Source organism: Diabrotica undecimpunctata, chromosome 3, assembly GCF_040954645.1.
Source record: "Diabrotica undecimpunctata isolate CICGRU chromosome 3, icDiaUnde3, whole genome shotgun sequence".
NCBI classification, from domain to species: Eukaryota; Metazoa; Arthropoda; class Insecta; order Coleoptera; family Chrysomelidae; genus Diabrotica; species Diabrotica undecimpunctata.
In genome coordinates this window covers 89329364-89350739 of record NC_092805.1, presented here as the reverse complement: position 1 = coordinate 89350739, position 21376 = coordinate 89329364, and the positions used below count along the sequence as shown (strand labels likewise).

General features: G+C 30.3%; 3 protein-coding genes across 3 annotated transcripts; 2 read left to right on the top strand and 1 right to left on the bottom strand.

Annotated features, from left to right (window-relative positions):
* The first annotated feature begins 1691 nt into the window (after positions 1 to 1691).
* On the top strand, positions 1692 to 9934 carry Coq5 (ubiquinone biosynthesis protein COQ3, mitochondrial). Its single transcript, XM_072526259.1, has 5 exons — positions 1692 to 1949; positions 2089 to 2238; positions 2300 to 2633; positions 7586 to 7697; positions 9784 to 9934. The coding sequence occupies exons 1-5, from the start codon at positions 1787 to 1789 to the stop codon at positions 9883 to 9885; spliced, it is 861 nt and encodes a 286-aa protein (XP_072382360.1). The 5' UTR covers positions 1692 to 1786; the 3' UTR covers positions 9886 to 9934.
* On the bottom strand, positions 9888 to 12897 carry SmD3 (small ribonucleoprotein particle protein SmD3). The gene is made up of 2 exons (XM_072526261.1): positions 12432 to 12897; positions 9888 to 10538 (listed from the first exon to the last, which is right to left on the bottom strand). The coding sequence occupies exons 1-2, from the start codon at positions 12739 to 12741 to the stop codon at positions 10444 to 10446; spliced, it is 405 nt and encodes a 134-aa protein (XP_072382362.1). The 5' UTR covers positions 12742 to 12897; the 3' UTR covers positions 9888 to 10443.
* Positions 12898 to 13082: 185 nt separating this feature from the next.
* Positions 13083 to 20633, top strand: Snap29 (Synaptosomal-associated protein 29kDa). Its single transcript, XM_072526260.1, has 2 exons — positions 13083 to 13667; positions 14709 to 20633. Exons 1-2 carry the CDS (start codon positions 13236 to 13238, stop codon positions 15033 to 15035), a joined length of 759 nt encoding a protein of 252 aa, XP_072382361.1. The 5' UTR covers positions 13083 to 13235; the 3' UTR covers positions 15036 to 20633.
* Positions 20634 to 21376: the final 743 nt, after the last annotated feature.

Below are 21376 nucleotides of genomic sequence, written 5' to 3'. Positions count from 1 at the left end.
AAGAGAGGCGTATTTAAACACCTAATTGCTTCAAAATATTTATAAAGGACCACTGAAGCAATAAAACAATTAAGAGGTATTTTCCTTCGATTTATTTACACAATAGACTTAAGGGCTGGTTCAAACATTGACAATTATCGCAATTCTGATAGTTACATAAAGAGTTATACAAATATTAGCTTTACAGTGAGTGCGGGGAGGCAGTAACAGATATACATGAAATGATAAAATTGAGAGAGACCAACTATATACGTTTTAACACAAAACACCGGGTTTACAAGCGCATTTATCACTTTTTGGGATCACACACACCCGGCCTTCACTTGCCGAGAGGCAAATTGGCACTGTCTGTCTTAAGTTACATAACGAGGGGAGGACGGGTCCCTGATCTAGGAAATCAGTCGCACACACGTTAACACGATAGCTGCCGACCTGAGCGCACAATTTGATAAAACAACTTATATACGATTACAATACTATACAGGTTGTTTTTACAACAAATGTCATATTCTCTCTCTGAGTTTTCTTTAATGTCTTTAATCCCCACAAATGCAGCTGTATTTGTGGGGATTCCTCTTAGAACCAGTTTTGATTTGATGTCTTCTTATAACGGGAATGCAATCCATTGTATATTTGTGATTTTGTTATATTCTTCTAATATGTGGGCCATTTTTCTATATTCCTCTGGATTTCTTGTTTGTATAAGTATCTCTCTGCCATTTCTGGAGATTTTATTTACTGTATAAAGCTTATCTTTTTCGGCAATTTGAAGAATTTCACCTGTTTCGTTAACACTTTGTATAACTTGATTACTGGTGGTTTTTTTTTTGTGGCATTTTGTTCTGTTTGGCTATTTGCGTTTTCACAAATATCCATGGTATCTTTCTTTGCCTTAATCGGAAGTGAATATGCATTATTTTCTTCTTTTTGTGTATTTTGGTTTTTTTTCTTAGCTGACAAGGAGGGAAAATCTTCTTTTATGAGTTTTGCAGTTCTTTTTTGTTTTTTCGTTTGTGATTGTTGTTATTGGTATTTGGAATTTTTTTCCTATTTCTTCTTAGCCTTTGGGATTGCTTCCGTAGACTTCTTTTCTGGTTCTTTATTTGGAGCTTTTAACTCGTTAAATCTTTTGTCCATTTGTTGTATGATGTTGTTGCTGGAGTTGATTATCGAGTTTTGCAATTCGCAGACTTTCTCATTTAGCTTATTTATGGTCTCTTCTAGCTTGAGAATTTCCTCTTTTTTGCTTTTAATTTGTCATCCATAATTGTTTTATAGTTTTCTTCTTCCTCATTGCTTTCATTTGGCCTTTGCCTTTTGCTGACCTTTTTTCCTTTCTTTTCGTTTGCTATTTCTTCGTCTTCTATTTTCGAGATCAATCATTCATTCATTCATTTTTTATCTCTCTCTGTGGGAATAGCTCTTCTGCCAGCTCTCTTCTTCGGCTTTCTTCGATTTTTAGGATATTACTTTGAGATTTTTGGTAACTATCTTGTACCTTGTGTGGATCACCTCAGATTCTCGAGGTTATCGCACATTTCTTTCAGCAATTTTTCTTTTCATTGCTTCCAATTGAAAGGTTCATTCACCAAGATTTAGTCTTTTAAAATTTGGTAGGCAACTAGTAATACATTACCTTCCTTGCCGCCAGAGAGAGATAGTTGTCGATCAAAACTTTAAAATTCTTGATTCTTTGACAAGTTTGACAATTAGACATAACCCTACTTTTTAAATAGTAGTAAATAACTTTTAATAATATTGTAACTATTAATTTTCCCAAGATAAAATGTCAGGATCCTTTAAACAGTTAAAGCGGATAATCGGACGAAATTTTTCGGTAAAATATAACTTTCTACCGTCTGTTAGGTTATTAACACAACAAAGCACAAATGAGAGAGAAACCCATTTTGGATTTGAAAAAGTAAAAGAAAAGGAAAAAGAAAAGAAAGGTAGACATGAGAAGTTACTTATTTTATTCAGTGAAACATTAGAAAACATTTTTTCATTTTCAAATTAAAAGATTAAAAGCTCATCCCATATTTGTGAAATAATTGTAATTTATATTGATAATAAAGTAATCATTTGCAGTATTTGAAGTGTTCGAAAATGTTGCATTGGACTATGATATAATGAATGATACATTATCCATGGGAATCCACAGACTTTGGAAAGATTATTTTATGTGTAGCTTATCTCCTACAAATAACACAAAGTTATTGGATGTTGCAGGAGGAACAGGTACCTTATTAAATTAATCTACCTAAAGTCAGTGCAAAACTAACCATTACATGTATTTTAGGTGATATAACTTTTAGGTTTCTAGATTTTGTAAAAAATCAGAATTTACAGAATTGTCATGCAACAGTATGTGATATCAATCCCCACATGTTAGAAGTGGGAAAATTGCGAAGTAGTAGATATAATTATGATGCAAATATGGTTACTTGGAAAGAAGGAAATGCAGAACAATTGAATTTTGAAGACAACTCATTCAATGTTTATACAATTGCATTTGGAATCAGAAATGTTACACACATAGACAGAGTTCTATCAGAGGCTTACAGAGTATTACAGCCTGGTGGAAGATTTTTGTGTTTAGAATTCAGTCATTTAGAAAATAGTACTGTTCAGTGGTATGTATGTGGTTTGGAAACTATTTCCTCAGATGTAAATTAGCTTTTGTTGCTTTATTCATCTATAGGTAATTCACAAAATGGTAACAGAATACTCTAGACTTTAAAGGAAACTTTCCACTTTATTGTTAAAAATCAGAAAGGCCAAATGAACATTTTTAATTTTTTTTGCAGGTGATTTAGGTTATAGGGTTAATAGTTTATCAAAATGTGAACTAATTTGAACCCATGTACTGATATATATATATATATATATATATATATATATATATATATATATATATATATATATATATATATATATATATATATATATATATATATATATATATATATATATATATATATATATATATATATATATATATATATCAATAAATCAAATCAAAATGTGATAAACTAATATTTGGTATGCGGTGACAAAATGTTGAGGATTCATCAAAACAATATAACAGAAAAATGGTTCTATGTTGTTTATTTAGTTGATTTTCCACAAAAACTGATCATATTAGATAATGGCATTACTTGTATTACTACTTTATTTGTAAATCAGTTATAAACCATTATAATACTAATCTTGTAGTTTTAAGTTATACAGTGTGTTTGTTGCTCTATTCTTTAGTTTGTGTGTTGAATAATCTGATGTCATTCTCATTCCATGCAACATATACTTCTAGAAATTTCTCCTTCCACAAATATGTATTATTTAATAATCCCTCATCATTCTCTTTACCTTTATGCATGGCCAGCTTCCCTTACTATACAGGGTTATGCAATTGAACTGTAACCTATTCAAACAACCATAATTTTTTTGTCTGAATTTTTTTGTATCGATTCAAATGACAAAAATGTGTGAAAATAATCAAAATTTCAGAATACACACACATTAGCTCAATGTGGCCACCTTTTGCCTTGACTATGGCCTTCAAACGATCAAAAAACGAGTTGCATACTGCATGAATGTGATCTTCCGGTACTTTGGCCCATTCATGTATAATTGCTTTCTTCAGCGCATCCATACTGGCATATTTTTTAGTCCGGAGTTTGGAGACCTTTCTCCAAAATGGATCAGATGGAATAGTCCATCAGAGTTGCGTCTGGCGAATTCAAAAGCCATTGTGTGGATGAAATGATGTGTGGAACATGGCTTTTTAACCACTCTTGGCTCTCACTAGCTTTATGAGGCGGTGTCGAGTCTTGTTGGAATGTCCATGGTCTACAACCGAAATGTTTGCGTGCCCACGGCTCTAAAGCAGCTTCTAAAACATTTTCCTGATAATATTACTTTTGGTGGCCGTTCGTAAGCTCAAACTTTCGTAGGTGCGTTCGGTCAAGTAAACACGATCATTTTGAGAGTTTATGAACTGCTCAATAGGGAAATTTTTCTCATCAGAGAACATGTTCGGAAATTCGCCACGTTCGCGCAGGCTTAACAACTCCTTTGCTGTTTCGAACTTTTTTTTGCTTTGGTGTAAGATTGTGTGCTTTTTGGAACTTGTAAGGCTTGACCTTGAGCTCCTTTTCCAATATTCGCTGCATGCTTCGCTGGGATATTTTCAGTTCTTTGGCCATTTGATTACCACTACAACATGGATTTCACTCAAGTCGAGCCTTCACTTTCCGAACCATTTCAGGTGATGTTGCTGTTTTTTTTCGTCCACCACCATAGCGTTTGGCAATGCCACCAGTATCATTATAATGAGTTATGTTGCGATACACAAACATTTTATTCACTTTGAAGTGTTTGAGCTGACGAACAATAGCTGGTTGTGATTGTCCAACCAAATATAATGCAATCACACTATTACATTTAAATTCCATTGCAAATAACTTTTGTTGTATGTATAAAACTTAAATGCAAATGCTTTTGACGGCTTATAAACATACTGAATGACGTAGTTGTCATTATCGATTTACCCTTCTTAGAGTAGGGAATTCTATTCGTCAAAGAATTCCCTACTCTAAGGATTTACCAGACATATCGGTGTGAAGTTGGTAACAGTTCAATTGCGGAACCCTGTATTTCTCCATAAATGTGTCTATCTTGGGTCAGACCAATATTAATCTCTCCATAGACATGCCTTATTTGAGTAACTATCCATTTTTCTCTTTCCAGTCATGCATTGTTTAAGTATTCTTATTTCTGTAACATGCATTAGTTGTTCTTTTTGTTCAATTGATCAACAATCAATGCTCTAAATCATAGCTGGTCTTACTGAACTTTCTTCTCATTTACACAACAATTTTTCTGTAACACAATACATACTTCATTTTGTATATCAAACTTTAGGTCTACTACATGCATTTCCATCTATTTTTCCATTGCTCCGTTAACCTGGAAATGTTTATAATTGATATATAGATGATGAGTATATTGTTATTGCTAACTACATTCTATTGATTTTACTGCAGTTTTCTTCATTTAGTAATAGCCTCTCTTTGTTGTCTGTGTTTTTCATGACTATTTATGTATCTTTCTATTGGACTCTCATGGTCACTATAAACTCATGCTTATTATCACAGGCATGTATGCATATCTGTGATCTATCAAATTCACTGTTTTTAATGTATGATTGCTCATTTATCTGAAAACTTACTGGTTTTAAAGTTTCTCCCCTATAAAAATTGTTACATTCACAAGATATTTTATAAATACAGTCTTTACTTGAATGTCGTAGACGATTTACAGGTTCATACAATCCCAAATATTATTATAGTGAGGTTTCTGCTTTAAATCATAATACCATTAAATGCTGAATGCCCCTAGTTGTTTACAATAATTTTCTTGACGCGGTAAACGAAACTGCCACTGAACTGACACTTCATATTTGTAAAATAAATAGTAATAATAATAATAACCTAATACATCAGCTTTGGTTTGACCATGAATGTATCAAATTAAAAAAAAATGTGAAATATAGACTACAATTCTGCAAAAAAGAGTATCTCTTGTATTGTCTTCCAAAAAAGAATACAAAAATTTACTGAGGAGAAAGAAAAAACTGCATAGAGAAATTATAACAAACCTTTCTAACTGTAGGGATGCTAAAACGTTTTGGTCCGAGGCCAAAAGAGCATATGGCAATCAACGTAATATCGGAATAGCGGTTGATTTATGGGAACAATTTTTCAGAAATTCCCAACAATTATTAGAGAAAATAAATCTTTTCTTGACGCGAATCACCCCTATTTCGATATATCAATTACTTCCGAGGAAGTATACACAGGTCTTAACAGCTGCAAATGCAACAAATCTCTTGGTTCTGTCGGGGTCCCTTATGAATTCTTAAAACATCTCCCTTACTACTGGATCTTATACCTAACTTCACTTTTTAATAAAATACTTGAGGAAAAGCAAGTACCTTCATCCTGGAGTAATATAATCATAACATCGATACATAAAAAAGGACCAAAGAAAGACCCTAATAATTACCTAGGCATTGCGTTAATAAGTTGTTTATGTAAATTGTTTATGCACATTTTATATAACCGTCTTATGCCATGGTGCGAGCAATTTTCTATACTACCAGAATGTTAGTCAGGATTTTGGTCGAATAGAGGATGCACTGACAATGTATACACACTCTCCTCCGCTATACAAATAAAGCTCCGGCTTCGAAAACGTTTTTGTCATATTCGTTGACTTTAAATGCGCATTTGAATGACTCTTTATTCTGGCATAAATTGTATAGCTGTGGAGTCACTTCACGTGTTGGTTTATTGCTGAATTTTTACGAGAATCCCACTACACTTGTCCGATCTAATGGCCCTTACACATCGCCATTTTTCGTCGAATCAGGAGTTCTCCAGGGAGAAGTATTAATCCTTCTATTCTCAATGTTTCTGTCTGGCATAGAATATTACTTCAAAGACTATGGTTGCCGTGGCATCCTTATAGATGGAAACACTGAACTATTAATGTATGCAGATGACATTGTTATCCTCGCAGACTCAGAAATAGATGTCAGAAATAAATTCAGTATTTTGCGTAGTTATGCTAACTTAAATAAACTGGACTTACACGTCCAGTAAAACTAAAATTATACGTTTTCAAAGCAGAGACACAAGTATGTAGATTCAGAATTTTTGTATAAAAATTATACAATCGATGTCACTAATAAGTTCACCTATCTCGGTGTTGTTTTTACTTCTTCTAGACTATTTCAAAAAATGGCAGTTTCAATAATGTCAAAGACAAAACTTGCCGTCGTTTCTGTCTTACCACTTCTTATAAAAAGTAAAATCCGTTCTTAGACCTCCATAGTTCATCTTTTAGAATCCCTAGTTTTAAGTATTGTTGCTAATTGTACACCAGTTTGGGGACTCCGGTATTATGACATTGTGGAGAAAATTCAGATCCAGTTTTTTTAAAAGAATTTTACTTTTACCTTTGAACACACCAGGCAGGTGAAAATTTTAAAAATTAATAATAATCGACTTCGTAAGATGCTTTCTACATCAATGTGCGCTTCAAGACACCCTCGAAAATCGAGATATCGACCAAAAAGCAAACCGCAACAAATTTATTGCTAATTTATTGTCAAAGTTTTATGCCAAGAAACAATTTATTGCTGCAACCGTTTCCGAGATACAATTATGCTAACTTTACGGTAGCATAGCCGTAGCTATATCTAGGCAATGAAAAGGGTTACAGGGCCCATATTGGTGGCATATTAAATTCTAAAAAGACGACAGGGTCAAATAACAACAAAAATGTTGGTTAACAGTGTTGCCTATTTCCCCCAGTAATAAAAATCTTTTAAATTTGTAGGAAGATATTTTGGGCAACTTATGTCGTTTTGAATAAGTTTCTCTTATTTCATACCGTCGTAAATGTATACCCACCTTAAATTATTTCCTAATAATAATTCTTTATACAATATATTGAAAGTAAAAAAAATTATACATCACACTTTGAAAATAAAAAAAATATGAATTAAAATTTTTTTTAGGTTGTATGACCAGTACAGCTTTCAGTTAATTCCAGTATTAGGGCAACTCATTGCTGGAAAGTGGCAACCATATAAATATCTAGTAGAAAGCATTAGACAGTTTCCTACACAGGTTAGTTGCATCACTGGAGAATATTTTGTAACAGCATAACTTAACATCTTTAATCTGCAATTTTTGGGTACTACTGTCATCTTCTGGCTTTAACCAGTCATCAAGACCCTTGAGTCATTCATTCTTGTTCTTGTACTGCTACTCCTATCAGCGATTGGATATCATTATGCCTACTCTAACTTTATTAACCCGTTCAGCTCCGGTGGCGCGTACGCGCGTCCAAATATGACTATAGATTAGTGTTTTCTACGCGTAAGCGCGCTTTGTGTATATTAAATATATAAATGATATTATTTCTGCCGGCAATGGATCTGATAGTACAAGATCCCACTGCAGGATCACTACGTTCATTAACTCACATTTTTACATAAATTTAAAATTAATAGAATACATTGATAATACGTTGCCAGTCAAAAAGTGGCTGCAAATCTTTTTAATTTAATTAATAGTATTTAGTTTTTGACAAATATTTTATTTCGTTCATTTATTTTTTAAATAAAATACGCTACTCATGACGTATATGCATGTTTTTTTGTATCAAATTAAAGCTAATTTTTTCGTAATATGATGATATAAGGTTGCCTGAGAAAAAATGGTCGAAAATAGGGTTAGGCAAGGCCGGACTGGCTCATAAAAAATGCGCCAACCTAAACTTTAAACAAATGCGTCAGATCTCCTCCTCCTAAACTTTTTACACCAAACTTTTTTGAAATCCCAATACATGTAAAGTAAAGCAATATTATTTGTGAATTTTTTTAAGTTTAATTTTAATTTAAATCCATAAAGCAATTTACTATTTTTATTGGGAATAAGCCACAATTTGACTTTAAAATAAGTTTATTTTGCCCTCCAATTGATCCTCTTAAAGGGTTTAGAGTGTACTCATTCCGATCACGAGGCCGTGGATGAGTCCCGTATCGTTCTTTTCCCAGGCTTTTTTTCGTTTTTCTCAGGCTCCCTCTCCGGAATCAAACCCTAATTCCCCGTTATCCCTTACAATTATGGTAGTCGCAGAACCTACTCAACAGTTGATACGATATTGAAGTGTCAAAGTAAACTTATTTTAAAGTAATATTGTGGCTTATTACCAATAAAAATAGTAAATTATATTAAGATGCCATAAAAAAAAGCTTAAGTTTATATATATATATATATATATATATATATATATATATATATATATATATATATATATATATATATATATATATATATCTCCTGCAGTGGGATCTTAGGCTACGAGGTTTTTTAATTTTGACCAGAGCTCAAGGGTTGTTGGGTTAACTTTATTCTAAAAAGTTCACTTAGGGTAATTAACTAATTAATTCACTTTTTTATTCCTGTTTGCTTGTTTTATATCTTCACTCTAGATTGTTTATATGTGTTATCGTAATTTTATTACTAATTTAATTTTAAGGGGTTCTGAAATTGTTTTCTTGTGACATGTCTAAATTAAATATTAGGTTTATATGGAACAGTTTAATTAAAATTACATTTTATATTTGTTTTTGATGTTTTGATTTTCACTTCAAAATCACTTTCTCAAAAAGTAAATTTGGTCAACACAACAAGTATAATAACATCCTTAAATTAATTTCAACTCCTTATTTCATCAGAAAATATGAATTGCTGTTTTCATTTGTTTTAGTTACCAATCTCAATAAAAATGTGGTGATTCCCTATGTCTGTGTATATGGTAGTAACATTGGTTTAATACCTCTTACAATTTCTTTCTCTTTTTTAAACCATCTTTGTTTATTTTTGTCAGTTTATAATTATTTCTGTATGTATCCTTATAATTTTCTACTTGTGTTCTGCCCCTCCATACATATGAAAGGAAATAATCAAATATTTATATATGGAAAATTATAATAAAAAAATACTGTCAACATTTCAATACTGTCAACATTTCTGTTGATTTTTTTTCTATATTTTAGTCTGTTAATGATGAATTAATTTTTACCCAGTTTGTAGTCACCATCCAGTACAATAATTTATTTTAACAAGTTTATCAGTATTAAGTATGTTTTTGGTTCAAAATAGTTATGACTTTTTAAATGAACAACTTCTAACATATTTTTTTTAGGAAAACTTTAAGCTGATGATAGAGGAGGCTGGATTTCGCCAAGTGACATATGAAAATCTTACCTTGGGGATGGTAGCAATGCATTCTGGATTCAAACTATAATATAACTAAAAATGTTTATTTTTCTTTTACATTAAATACTTACATTATGTTTCCTTTATCTATGATCATCCTGATATACTCAAAAATCAATGTCACATAGAAAATATGGTGGGTTCAATCAAATCCTTAGTTTTGGTTTATAATTTAGGGAAGATAGATATCACTAACACTTAGATTGTACATGAAGGTTTAATGAGAAAAATGAGAAAGTATTTTTGTATATAAGGACATAAGTCACTGCAAAGTGGCTGAATATGACAATGGTAATTACTTTAAAAAGTGTACTTTTGCACTTCCTAATACTATTGGGAAGGCTATAAGCCAAAATTATGGTGAAAAAAAAAGAATTGAGAAAATTAAAAAAAGAATTCAGTGAAAAAACTATCAAATAGGCACCAACAAGGCAGGCTACAGACAAACTGCTCATATAATGAAATTATAACATAAAAAACATGAAACTGTACAACATGTATCAAAACCAAACTAATATTCAATTTTAAACAACACCCACAAAACTATTTACAATAACTGTCCATAAGTCTTTTTATAGCACAGTTCTTATCTTCCCCTTCCTGCAGGTGCTGCTTGTTGATTCTGTTGCCAATTACCTCTGCCTCGTACTGGTTGTGTTTGCCCCCTGCCTCTCCCCCGAGCTACAACAAAATAATAATTTATTGTAAAAACATGAACACAGAATTTTTAGTTGATCATATTAAAATTTTTACGAGCCCTAACAACTATATGTTGAAACAAGCAGTTATTTTGTGAATAAAATGCCAATTTACCAAAATTCTATATAAAATTTTTTATATCTTAAATATGAAATTAACATTTTTTATGATGTATGGAATTATTTTATATTGATATTATATATATATATATATATATATATATATATATATATATATATATATATATATATATATATATATATATATATTTACTTAATTGTTTGATAATCTAAAACTGCTGAAACTAAATAATATTAAAACATTTTTTGGCTTTCCTCACATTTCATAAGTTTTATCAGCCTGGTGCAAAGAAGGATTTGAAATCATTAACTGTCAGTTTTATTAAGAGTAAAATACAATATTGGCACATGGAAAACCTATTGATCCAAAAGTGTGAGAAATTATTAATCATCAGTACCATAAAAGGAAAACAATGTGTGATGTTTTCAGTGAATTGCCTGCACCAACAACTACTGTGTTTAACATAATTAAGAAATATGGTGAAACTGCCGGTATTGATGTTCAAGACAAAAGCTCAGGCCAACCAAAAGCTGTTTCTCAAATTAGTGCAAAGCATTTAATTAGAATATGGAAGTCAGAAAGAAGAAATACATTGAGAAAAGTAACTGCTAGGTGAAATAGAGAAGGGCATCATGGTGTGGGGTTGTATGTCAGCCAAAGGGTTTTTTACACTTTATTGAAGACATAGAACACACAACCAAATATCAAGATAGGCTTGAACCTTTGTTTTTAAAAAGTGTGGCAAAGTTATATCCATCGGGAGATTTTATCTTTCAACAGGACAGAACCTCAGCCATACAGCTAAATCAACCAAAAAATGAAAAGGAGAACATGACATTAAAGTTTTGTCACATCTTTCAAGTAGCCGAATCTTAATCCAATAGAAACACTTTGGCTCAAAATGAAACAACACTTAAGAAATAACCCTCAGCATACTTTGCCACAACTACATGCTAAATTGCAAGATATATAGGACAGTTTTACCTCTGAATTCTGTGAAGGCCTAGTTCATACAAAGCCTAATAGAGTTCAGGCTATTATTCAAACTAAGGGCAACATTACTCCTTATTAATTTTTATTTTAATTTGTTAAAAACCTCTTGTTCCAATATTTAGTTGTCAGCATGTTTGATTATCAAACAATTAATTAAATAGTAATCAACATAAGAGTAAAAATAATTTCATACATCATAAAAAATGTTAATTTCATATTTACAATTTAAATAAAAAAATTTTAGTAAATTGGCAATTTATTTGTTATTTGCAAAATAATTGCTTGTTCCAACATACAGTTGTTAGGGCTCATACAGTAATTCCTGTATCAGAAGTTCTTTTTCTAATTCTAACATTTATGTTAATACCAGCCCAGTCAGGTTGAATTTGCTATACAAATAAAATCGATCACATTAAAAAGTGAAAATAAGCATGTAGAAAACTGGGAAAATAACATGAAATTATTTCAAGTAAGCTATTAAAATTTTGTTTTAAAATGATTTTTTGGAAATAATATTGAAATACTGTTCATGCATTATTTTAAAATAAAGGTTTACACCAGCTTTTACATGTTATAGTTGATAGTAGCTAGGTTGAGTACTATATATAGATTGTCCACTAAAATTATATTACTATAACCAAGTCATCACCAATTAGTATTAAGTATTTGTTTTCAAATAAACACTGTTATTTCGTTTTGGGCAAACCTTACTTATTTTTTATTTAGAATAAGCAAATGAAGATTTAAACAAGCTATTTGAGCAAGTAATCAAGTAAACTGTATAAAAAATTATTCTTGTACCTTGGGCTCGCAGTATAGCAGATTTTCCTCGACCTGCCGTTCCCGCTTTAGTTTGTTTTTTGAACATAGGAGCATTTTTCAACATATCTGGTAATACTAGAAATCTAATTTTTGATCCTCTAATATAAACATTTTCCAATTGAGCTACTCTTCCATCTCTGTAAGTTACAGTAATTTGAGTCATTTGGCAATTCATATTATCTTCAGCTTCTATCAGTTTTCCTCTATATACTTCGCCGGTAATTGTTTCGCAGGTTATTACATGACCTTCTGCTTCATGGAGGACTTTAATAGGTACACCAATAGACATTTTGATATCAAATAATTAATATTTTAATAATATTACAGTAAAATCTAATCAGGAAACTTCGATGATAACCGATATATTTTATTTTGAGTTAACGTTCAAAATACGTTTGTTTGGCTTTATCACCAGTCACTTGACATTTGTTTGACAGACAACAACAAAAAGAGAAATTCCAGGTAGCCAACATAAACCACTAATTAAAAAAAAATCTAAATATAATTTAAATTTAAATAACAGGTTTTAAGGGTAAATTCTTTATCTATAATAATATATAATTAATTGACCTAGTTTTTTCGTACCTATCTTTAAAGTAAATTATTCTTTGTTTTTTATCAGAAACTGTCATACTGTCAATTCAACGCAACCCTCTATGCCTCTATTGTCAAATATTTGAACTTCGTGTTTGTATGAGACGTAAGATTGTGATACAATAACAAGTCATTTTAAATAATTAAAATATAATATTTAGTGTCGACAGAAAAAATAAAATTAACAAGATGTCTCGTCAAAAATATCCAAGATCTAACAATCCTTTTGAAGAAGATGATGTTGATGATGAAACCTTTTTGCGAAATTCGAGAAGACCAACATACAACAATATACAACCCACTTTTGATGAACAGCTGCAGTCTTTTGCAGAAAAAAAACGAGTTATAGAGGAACGTACGCTTAATAGCACAGAAAAAAGCATTAGTATTTTAAGAGACTCTGAACAAGTAGGTATAGCTACAGCAGAAGAGTTGATGAGACAAAGAGAGAAGCTTGAAAAAACTGATAAACAGCTGGATGAGATCAACTCTACACTTAGGTTTTCTCAGAAACATATAAATGGTATTAAATCTGTTTTTAGCAGCTTGAAGAATTATATGGCTGGCAGGAGTGATTCTCCCAATTCAACAACTTCTAGTTCTACTCCTAGTACTGTTAAGGTAAGTATCATTGTAAATTAAAATAATCCAATGGTTTGTTGATATATTAGCGATACAGATTAGATATACTTTGTTCTAATAAAAAATAAACCAAAAAGTTCATAAATCCCTCAAAAAGTGTGTCTGCTAATCCCATTACCCCCATTACTTTATAGTAGGTGAATATGATTCACTTTGCAAACAAATATAATATGATTAGAAGAAAAGCACCATGAATGACTTTTAATATAATTGTAAAATTATTAGTATTTGTTAGTTAAATACTTACAAAAAGACAAAAGGGGAATTTAGGTATAACTTTTTAAATTGGGTTATGTTCAACTTTTTTTTGAGTTATGATCTTAGAGCTTATCAATCTTAAATATAATTGGAAGAATTTTATGAAAAAATGAAATGAAATAAATACTGGATAGACAAGAGATGTATGATTCAATGCATCTGAAATATAATTACAGCAGTTGATCTATATATTATAATACTCTTCTGTAGTAGAGTCTTTTCGGAAGTTGAAACTTCTTGTTGCTACTTTTATTGTTAGTTTTCTGAGGAATTTTCAATGGTACTGGCTTTTCTAGTCCCGTTCCTTTCAGGAAGCTTAGTATGTTTTGTAGCTTCAGATTTGGAAGTCTGTCTCGATTTTATATCTCTCAAGTGTAGTTTAGTTTAGTGTACATACTTCTAAATGCTTTTTTACAATGCACTTCTTTTTACATATGTAGGGCATTTAACAAAAGCCATCTGCTATATATTGCAGTATAATAATCTGCATTAACAAACAGCTGTAAAAACTGATTCAGTAGAATTTCCATACTGTAATGAAATAATTAGATATTGATCTCATTAGCTTGATAAAGTTGTTGTCTTATTAGAAGTCTTTATTAATTTTGAATCCTTTTACATCCAAAACTATTTTGTTATGATTCTGTATTAATTTTATGTATAAGAGATAGTTATTTTAAAAGAAATATTTTTTATTTGCTTTTAATAGAACATGTTTTATTATATTTTACAATGAATCTAACTAACATCAATTATTTTTAGCAATCTACATCTAACACAAATTTAGAAGAAAAGCTCAATTCATATGATCGTTATGAAAACCACCCATCAACAAGACTGAGGAACAATGACTACAACAACTATAGTCAGGTATCTTCAGGTGGTAGTAAAGACTTTAGTGCTAGACTAGATGCAAATTTACAAGAAATGTGTTCAAATATATCTCGTCTTAAAGGTCTGGCTTCAGAATTAGGTACAGAAATAGAATCCCAAAATGAATTGATTGGGGACATTACAGATAAGACATTACTTGCTGATATTACTATTACTAAACAAAATAAAGAAATGAATAGGATTTTAAAAAAATAATTGTAATAATTGATGAGGTAGTACACTTTTGGCCTAACAATATTATTCTGAAAATGCTATTTACTATTTTGCTATTAAACTGATTGAAATCTTTATTACATATAAAAAAAGTAAATAAAAATGGATAAGTGCAATATCAACTATAGTGTTTTCTATACAAATATATTTGTTTAATAATTAGAATTTAAAAGAAAAATATGTAATTTATTTATATATTAGCAATCATAATTACAATGATTATTTAAGAGCATAGGCGCAAAATTTCGGATCAATGCTTTTTAAATGCAATCATTTTTTTCGAATCCTGAGAAAACTAACAAATATTTTTGAAAAATTTAAACGCAGAATGAAAGATTACATTATTACCGAGGGCCGAAAGTCCCTTAGAATAACAAATAAGTTTTTTTGAATGAGATATTTTAAATTAAAAATCACACTAAATTTTCTCTCTTTTTACCCCTGTAACTTATTAAAATAAACATTATAGAAGTTTTCAGGGACTTTCGGCACTCATTAATAATGTATTCTTTCATTCTGCGTTTAAATTTTTCAAAAATACTTATTAGTTTTTTTAGAATTCGAAAAAAATGAATGGCATTTAAAAAGCATTGGATCGAAATTTTGCGCCTACACTCTTAAGCTGGTAAACTTTGGATCAGAAAAATCTTTATTGTTATTTCAACTTTCCTTATAACTAAGTGGATATTATGATGAATGAATCTTAGTCAGTTAATTGGTTTAAAAATTACCAATTAAATTTTATTTACTATCTAAGAAGGAAGAACGTGGTTGTTAGTACAGGGAGAAACAGGTTTGATTAAGGTAGTGTATGTTCAGGATAGATTTTGGTCCTTTTTTCTGGTATTCCTTGACTTTTGTTAGTAGGTTTTGATCCAATAAGTATACTAGGTTGCATTAGCTATCACTCAAGCATTACACAAATCACATTTATTTTACCATATTTGTCTTACATATAGATATTTTACACTCTTGTGTACAATTTGTTTACTAAACTGCTAGATGTATTGCCTATATAGCGCAGCAGAAGCAGTGCTAACTTTTTGGGTACAGTGTAGTTTATAATACTTGCCAACTAACCTATGAATTCCATTTATGGGGGTGATTTTGAGTCCTTGAAATTCTGAGTCATTAACAGCCTTGTCAATCTAGTGGGTATGTGCAGATCAACTCTAAACTAGACTAAAATCTCTAGTAATGTTGTATACCTTTGTTAATAATTTTTATGGTTTACAGTATCATATACTGCAGTAATGTAAGTATAGTTGAACCCGCTTATTGGAATAGCCTTCGTACTAAGAAAAAATATTCCTATAACTACGATATTCTAATAACTGATCGTTGGTGGCTGAATAATCATACATACTATGTATGCATATACATACATATATGTATATATTTTTTTCTTTTTATGTTAATAATATATTAATAGTGTAACTATAATTTATTTAAAAAAAACCAAATTACATTATTTATACATGCATACACTAATAAGTATGAAATGTATGCAAGATGTACCTAGATATGTACATATTTTCTTATTAAAATAGATATAACAGAACTAATTATTTTTTTCTGGAAAAATAATAGGTAATCTTCACCTGATTTTTTTAGTACATAAAATATAAGTCACTTGTTGCTCTAAATTGTAATAATTAGAAGAATTAACATTGGATTGGCAATCCAGAAAAGTTCTTATAATATTACAAGCAGTTAGCACTTGCTGATTGGATGGAATTTTCATGAAATTTAAAAATCTTCATCTTCTGTCTTATCTGTGGCTTCAATATTGAGTTGGGTAGGTTCATTGTTTGGCGGATGATATTCAGTATCTTCGAAAACCAATAAATTATCTTCAAATAAACAACTTAAAAAATCTTTAGGCAAAAGAAATAAAATTAGGCTTACAATCAATTTAATTTTACTACCAAAACGACCGGTTTCGCTTTCTAAACTTTGCAAAGCATCTTCAGGTCAAACGGTACAAAGTAAATTAAATGATGCAAATTAGCATGCAAAGTAGCATTATTTAATTTACTTTGTGCCGTTTGACCTGAAGATGCTTTGCAAAGTTTAGAAAGTGAAACCGGTCGTTTTGGTAGTAAAATTAAATTGATTGCGAGTAAGTCTAATTTTATTTCTTTTACCTATTTGAAATGGACTCAGACAAGCAACACATTCATGATTTAAAAAATCTTTGTTTGCCATTTTGTTGAGTTTTGGGTTTTCCTCATTTTCTATGGATGATATAGTTTCTGCCTCTTTAAAACACTTGAACTTTATAAAACAATTTTTTATGCAATTTTCCGAAAGAATATGCCAACTTTTTTTCATCATATTAATAGCAGAGAGAACTGAAATTTTTCTTGCCATGCCATTGGAGCTAGCTGAAGACATCATATCATAAAAATCCTTATTTGCTATAATTTTTCTTACAACTCCTTTTCTATAATTTCTCTTAAAAGCAGAAATTATTCCTTGATCCATCGGTTGAATAAGTTAAGTTGTATTGGCAGACAAGAAATGGATTGTTACACTATTCAGCCTCATGTCAAGTTTATGGGCAGAGCAGTTATTAACAAATAACAGAACTTTTCTATTTTTTTCTGTCATTTTTTTTTTCGAAGTTAATAAGCCACTCCTTAAACAGAATTGTTGTCATCCAAGCATTTTTATTAAAACTTTATTTTATAGGCAATGATTTTACAGATTTAAAACATCTTGAACTTTTTGCTTTTTCTATAATAAAAAGTGGCAATTTATCCATTTAGTGGAAGTGGCTTCCATCGGATTTAGCACAGCACATAAACGTCAATCTGTTCCGCCTACAGCTTTGTACTCTGGGAAACAAAAGCTGCCGTCTGGAGTAGCTTGACAATAAAGCGCAGTTTCGTCACAATTGTACACTCACACTGGTTCATAATTTTAAATTAATGAAGATAACACATCTGTTATCCATGTATTTGCGGCAGATATATCGACATCTTTTGCTTCTCCAACAATTTTTTTGAAGGAAACTTGTGAACGATTTTTCCATCTGCAGAACCATCCAATTGACGCTTTGAAGTTCGCATTACCCAAATAAACTGGACCGCTGATAGAAACATTTCAGGCTAATTCTCAGTAAACCATTCGGCTAATACCTGTTCAATGTCTGAATCTTTCTCACTGAGTTTTCGTTTTTGGGTTAATTTTGAATTATCTTGCTAATCGTTGATGAAACTGTCTTGATTTTTTAATAGTTTGCTCACTCGAGCTTGTGCAATTGCCACTTTCTAGCAATTTTGATTTTGATTTGTTTGATGTATTAAATTACATTAACTTTTTCTTTTAGAGATCCTTTCTTTTCGAATTTAACAATGCCATGATTCACTTGTAAACATTTATGTATCTGGGTGAATTCTAAATTAACTGTTTCTAAAAATGTACATATTAACAGGCAACAAAGTGGATGGGCAATAGAAATTGAAAAAGTAAAGGAAACGTTTTGGGACCTCAAATTTCTATTCTTTAAACCGGGATATTCCTGTAACCAGTATTCTAATAAGTGGGTTCGACTGTATAAGCTACTCAGGTAATTTGCTTCCTTGTGAAATCAAATACAAAAAAACTGTCTATGTGCTGTGTCAGATTTAATATTTGCACTGTAAAATTTTTTTTAGTAAATCTGCCCATTTAAATATACGGTAAGAAATTGTAACCTCATTGAATGAGGGAAAATTACTATAAGAAAACTGCAAATGTACTACTCAAATGTAATATTACTGTTACGATCAGGAAATTTAACCTAATGAAATTGTATGCATTTACTCATTGCCATTTTCTCCACAACTTTGCTAAAATTCAGTAAATTTACCTTCTGACAACTACAAAATAGCCTTTCAGTTGTAAAATTACCAGTGCTAAAATTACATCCTAATTTAAGTAGTGCTAGTAAAATTGCTCATGAGAATGTAATTTTACAAACTTATTAGTAAATTTATTGTTAATTTTGTACATTTACAGTTTCTTGTTACCATTTTAATAGGCAAATTTACTACTATTGCAAGCAAAAGTCATGATGTCAATATTATTATTTTCTTTTTACCATCCTTACCAGTAAAAATACTACTTAAATTATACATATATTTAAGTCCTAACAACATTTTTTCTTATAACTCAGTAAAATTACTGTATACAGGGATGAGTGCCTTAAGAACCGGCAAAATAACGCAGAAGATAGAAAACATAATACGTTGTGAAATAAACAGAGATGCAAGTAGTAGAGGTGAGAAATTATCGATATAAACCTATAATTTACTTTACATTACATTAGATCTATCGAAAGTTTCCCACCTTTAGACGTTAGCTTATGAGCTGGTTGACTTCAGTCATAGTAATATGTATCACGTAATGTAAGTAAAAACAGTTTAAGTACAAATATTTTTTTATCCAAAATTAAAGTATTGATCAATAATAAACTGTGATTTGTGACGTCGCTTACATTCTTTTCAATACAGAATTATCATAGCTTGTTATTCTGTATTCGTCAACACAGAATTAATTATCAAATTACTACTAATTAAATTGTTTATTATTTACATTTGCTTTATTGCCTTCAATCAGTTTTTACTTTATGCGAAATTTAAAAAATGTTAATGTTCGACATCATACTTGTAATATTATGACTGAAGTCAACTAGCTTATAAGCTAACGTCTAAAGGTGGGAAACTATCGATAGTCCTAATATAATGTAATGTAAATTAGAGGTTTCTATCGATAATTTCCCACGTCTACTACTTTCATCTCTTTTTATTTCACAACGTATTATGTTTTCTATCTTTTGCGTTATTTTGCCGGTTCTTAAGACACTCATCACTGTATATAAAGGTATTTATGTACTGAAACAGGGTAAATCTACTAAAAAATTTTTACAGTGGCCACGAATTTCTAGTGCTGAGTTCAGATTTGTTCGGGTATTATTTTATGATTTATAGTTTGAGAAATGCGGTTCAGTTTCATCAAATAGTTTGCAAAGTTTATGATTGAATCTAAATATTTATATCCCATTTTCGTTGATCAGTATAAATGGCATGTTTTTTATCTTGTGTATCATCTATGTATCGCATCCATAACATAACTATAACTTTTATTTCCTCTTGTTTTTATCTGTATAAAAAGTTCATCTATAAAAAGTTCATCTTTTTTCCATATAAATAGTGTATACTTGTCGCTAGGAAATCTCGATCATATGTACATTGTTTCGTTGCCCTCAGCGATTGGTACACATACTTTTATTTACAGAATGACGGTATTGACGATTTGAATTCGGTTTCGCTAGGTAGAAATCGTTTGATTTCTCTTTTTACTTTTATTTACATATATTATTGCTTCACAAATCATACTTCGAATCATAAACTGTTTAGTGTATTTATTTTCCTTAACAAAAAGGCAGCATTTGTAATGTATTCAACTTTACTGGGTATTTTATGTTTACTTTGAGTATTAAACAATTCGCCAACAGTTTACCAATATTTTAATTTAATTTTTCATATAATGTATTGGTGGTGCAAACAATTAAATAGAAATTAGAAAAAAAAACATATATACAACTGCCAATATTGATATTATTTTTAAAGATTTATTTGCTAAGGTAGTAGATTAGAGGCAAAATTACAATAGTTATAATGAGTAATTAAAAATGGCTCCTAAGATTTAATTCTCTTATTTTTACATGTGACATCTCGTGGATACCAAGCGGATGTTTGTTAGTAAGTTTCAATTTCGTTATATATATCCACCTCTGCCATTTGTCAAAATGATTCATATATTTATTTTTTGGGATAACACAATGATCTACCTGCCCAGAATGTCCATAAAGTAGGCCATACTGTACACGTGCAGGTGAAATTGCTTCACGTTTTTGTTACTTCCATTTGAATATAAATAAGAGAATGAAAATCAATTTAATTTATCCATTTTTCAGTTATGTATTCAGGGAAGTATTTCAACCTCTTGCTTTTTAACTCATCTTAGGAATAACTAAAATATGTACACCAGTTCCTGAGATGTAATATAATTTTTAGATGCAATTTTTATCTAATATTATAATTGCATCAACTGTACAATTTAAATATGTAGTCAACAATTATGAACATGTGGTAAAGGCAAAAATTCCTTTTTTATTTGTTTGAATATTGATATATCGCATACAATGTGCATCAATTAACTGACTTTTATGTTTATTTGTCGTTTAATATAATTAATAAATTAAATAGATTTAGTCTTATCATCTGAATGCAAAAAATAAATTATTTCATAATTAGGTCAAAGCAAACTTTATT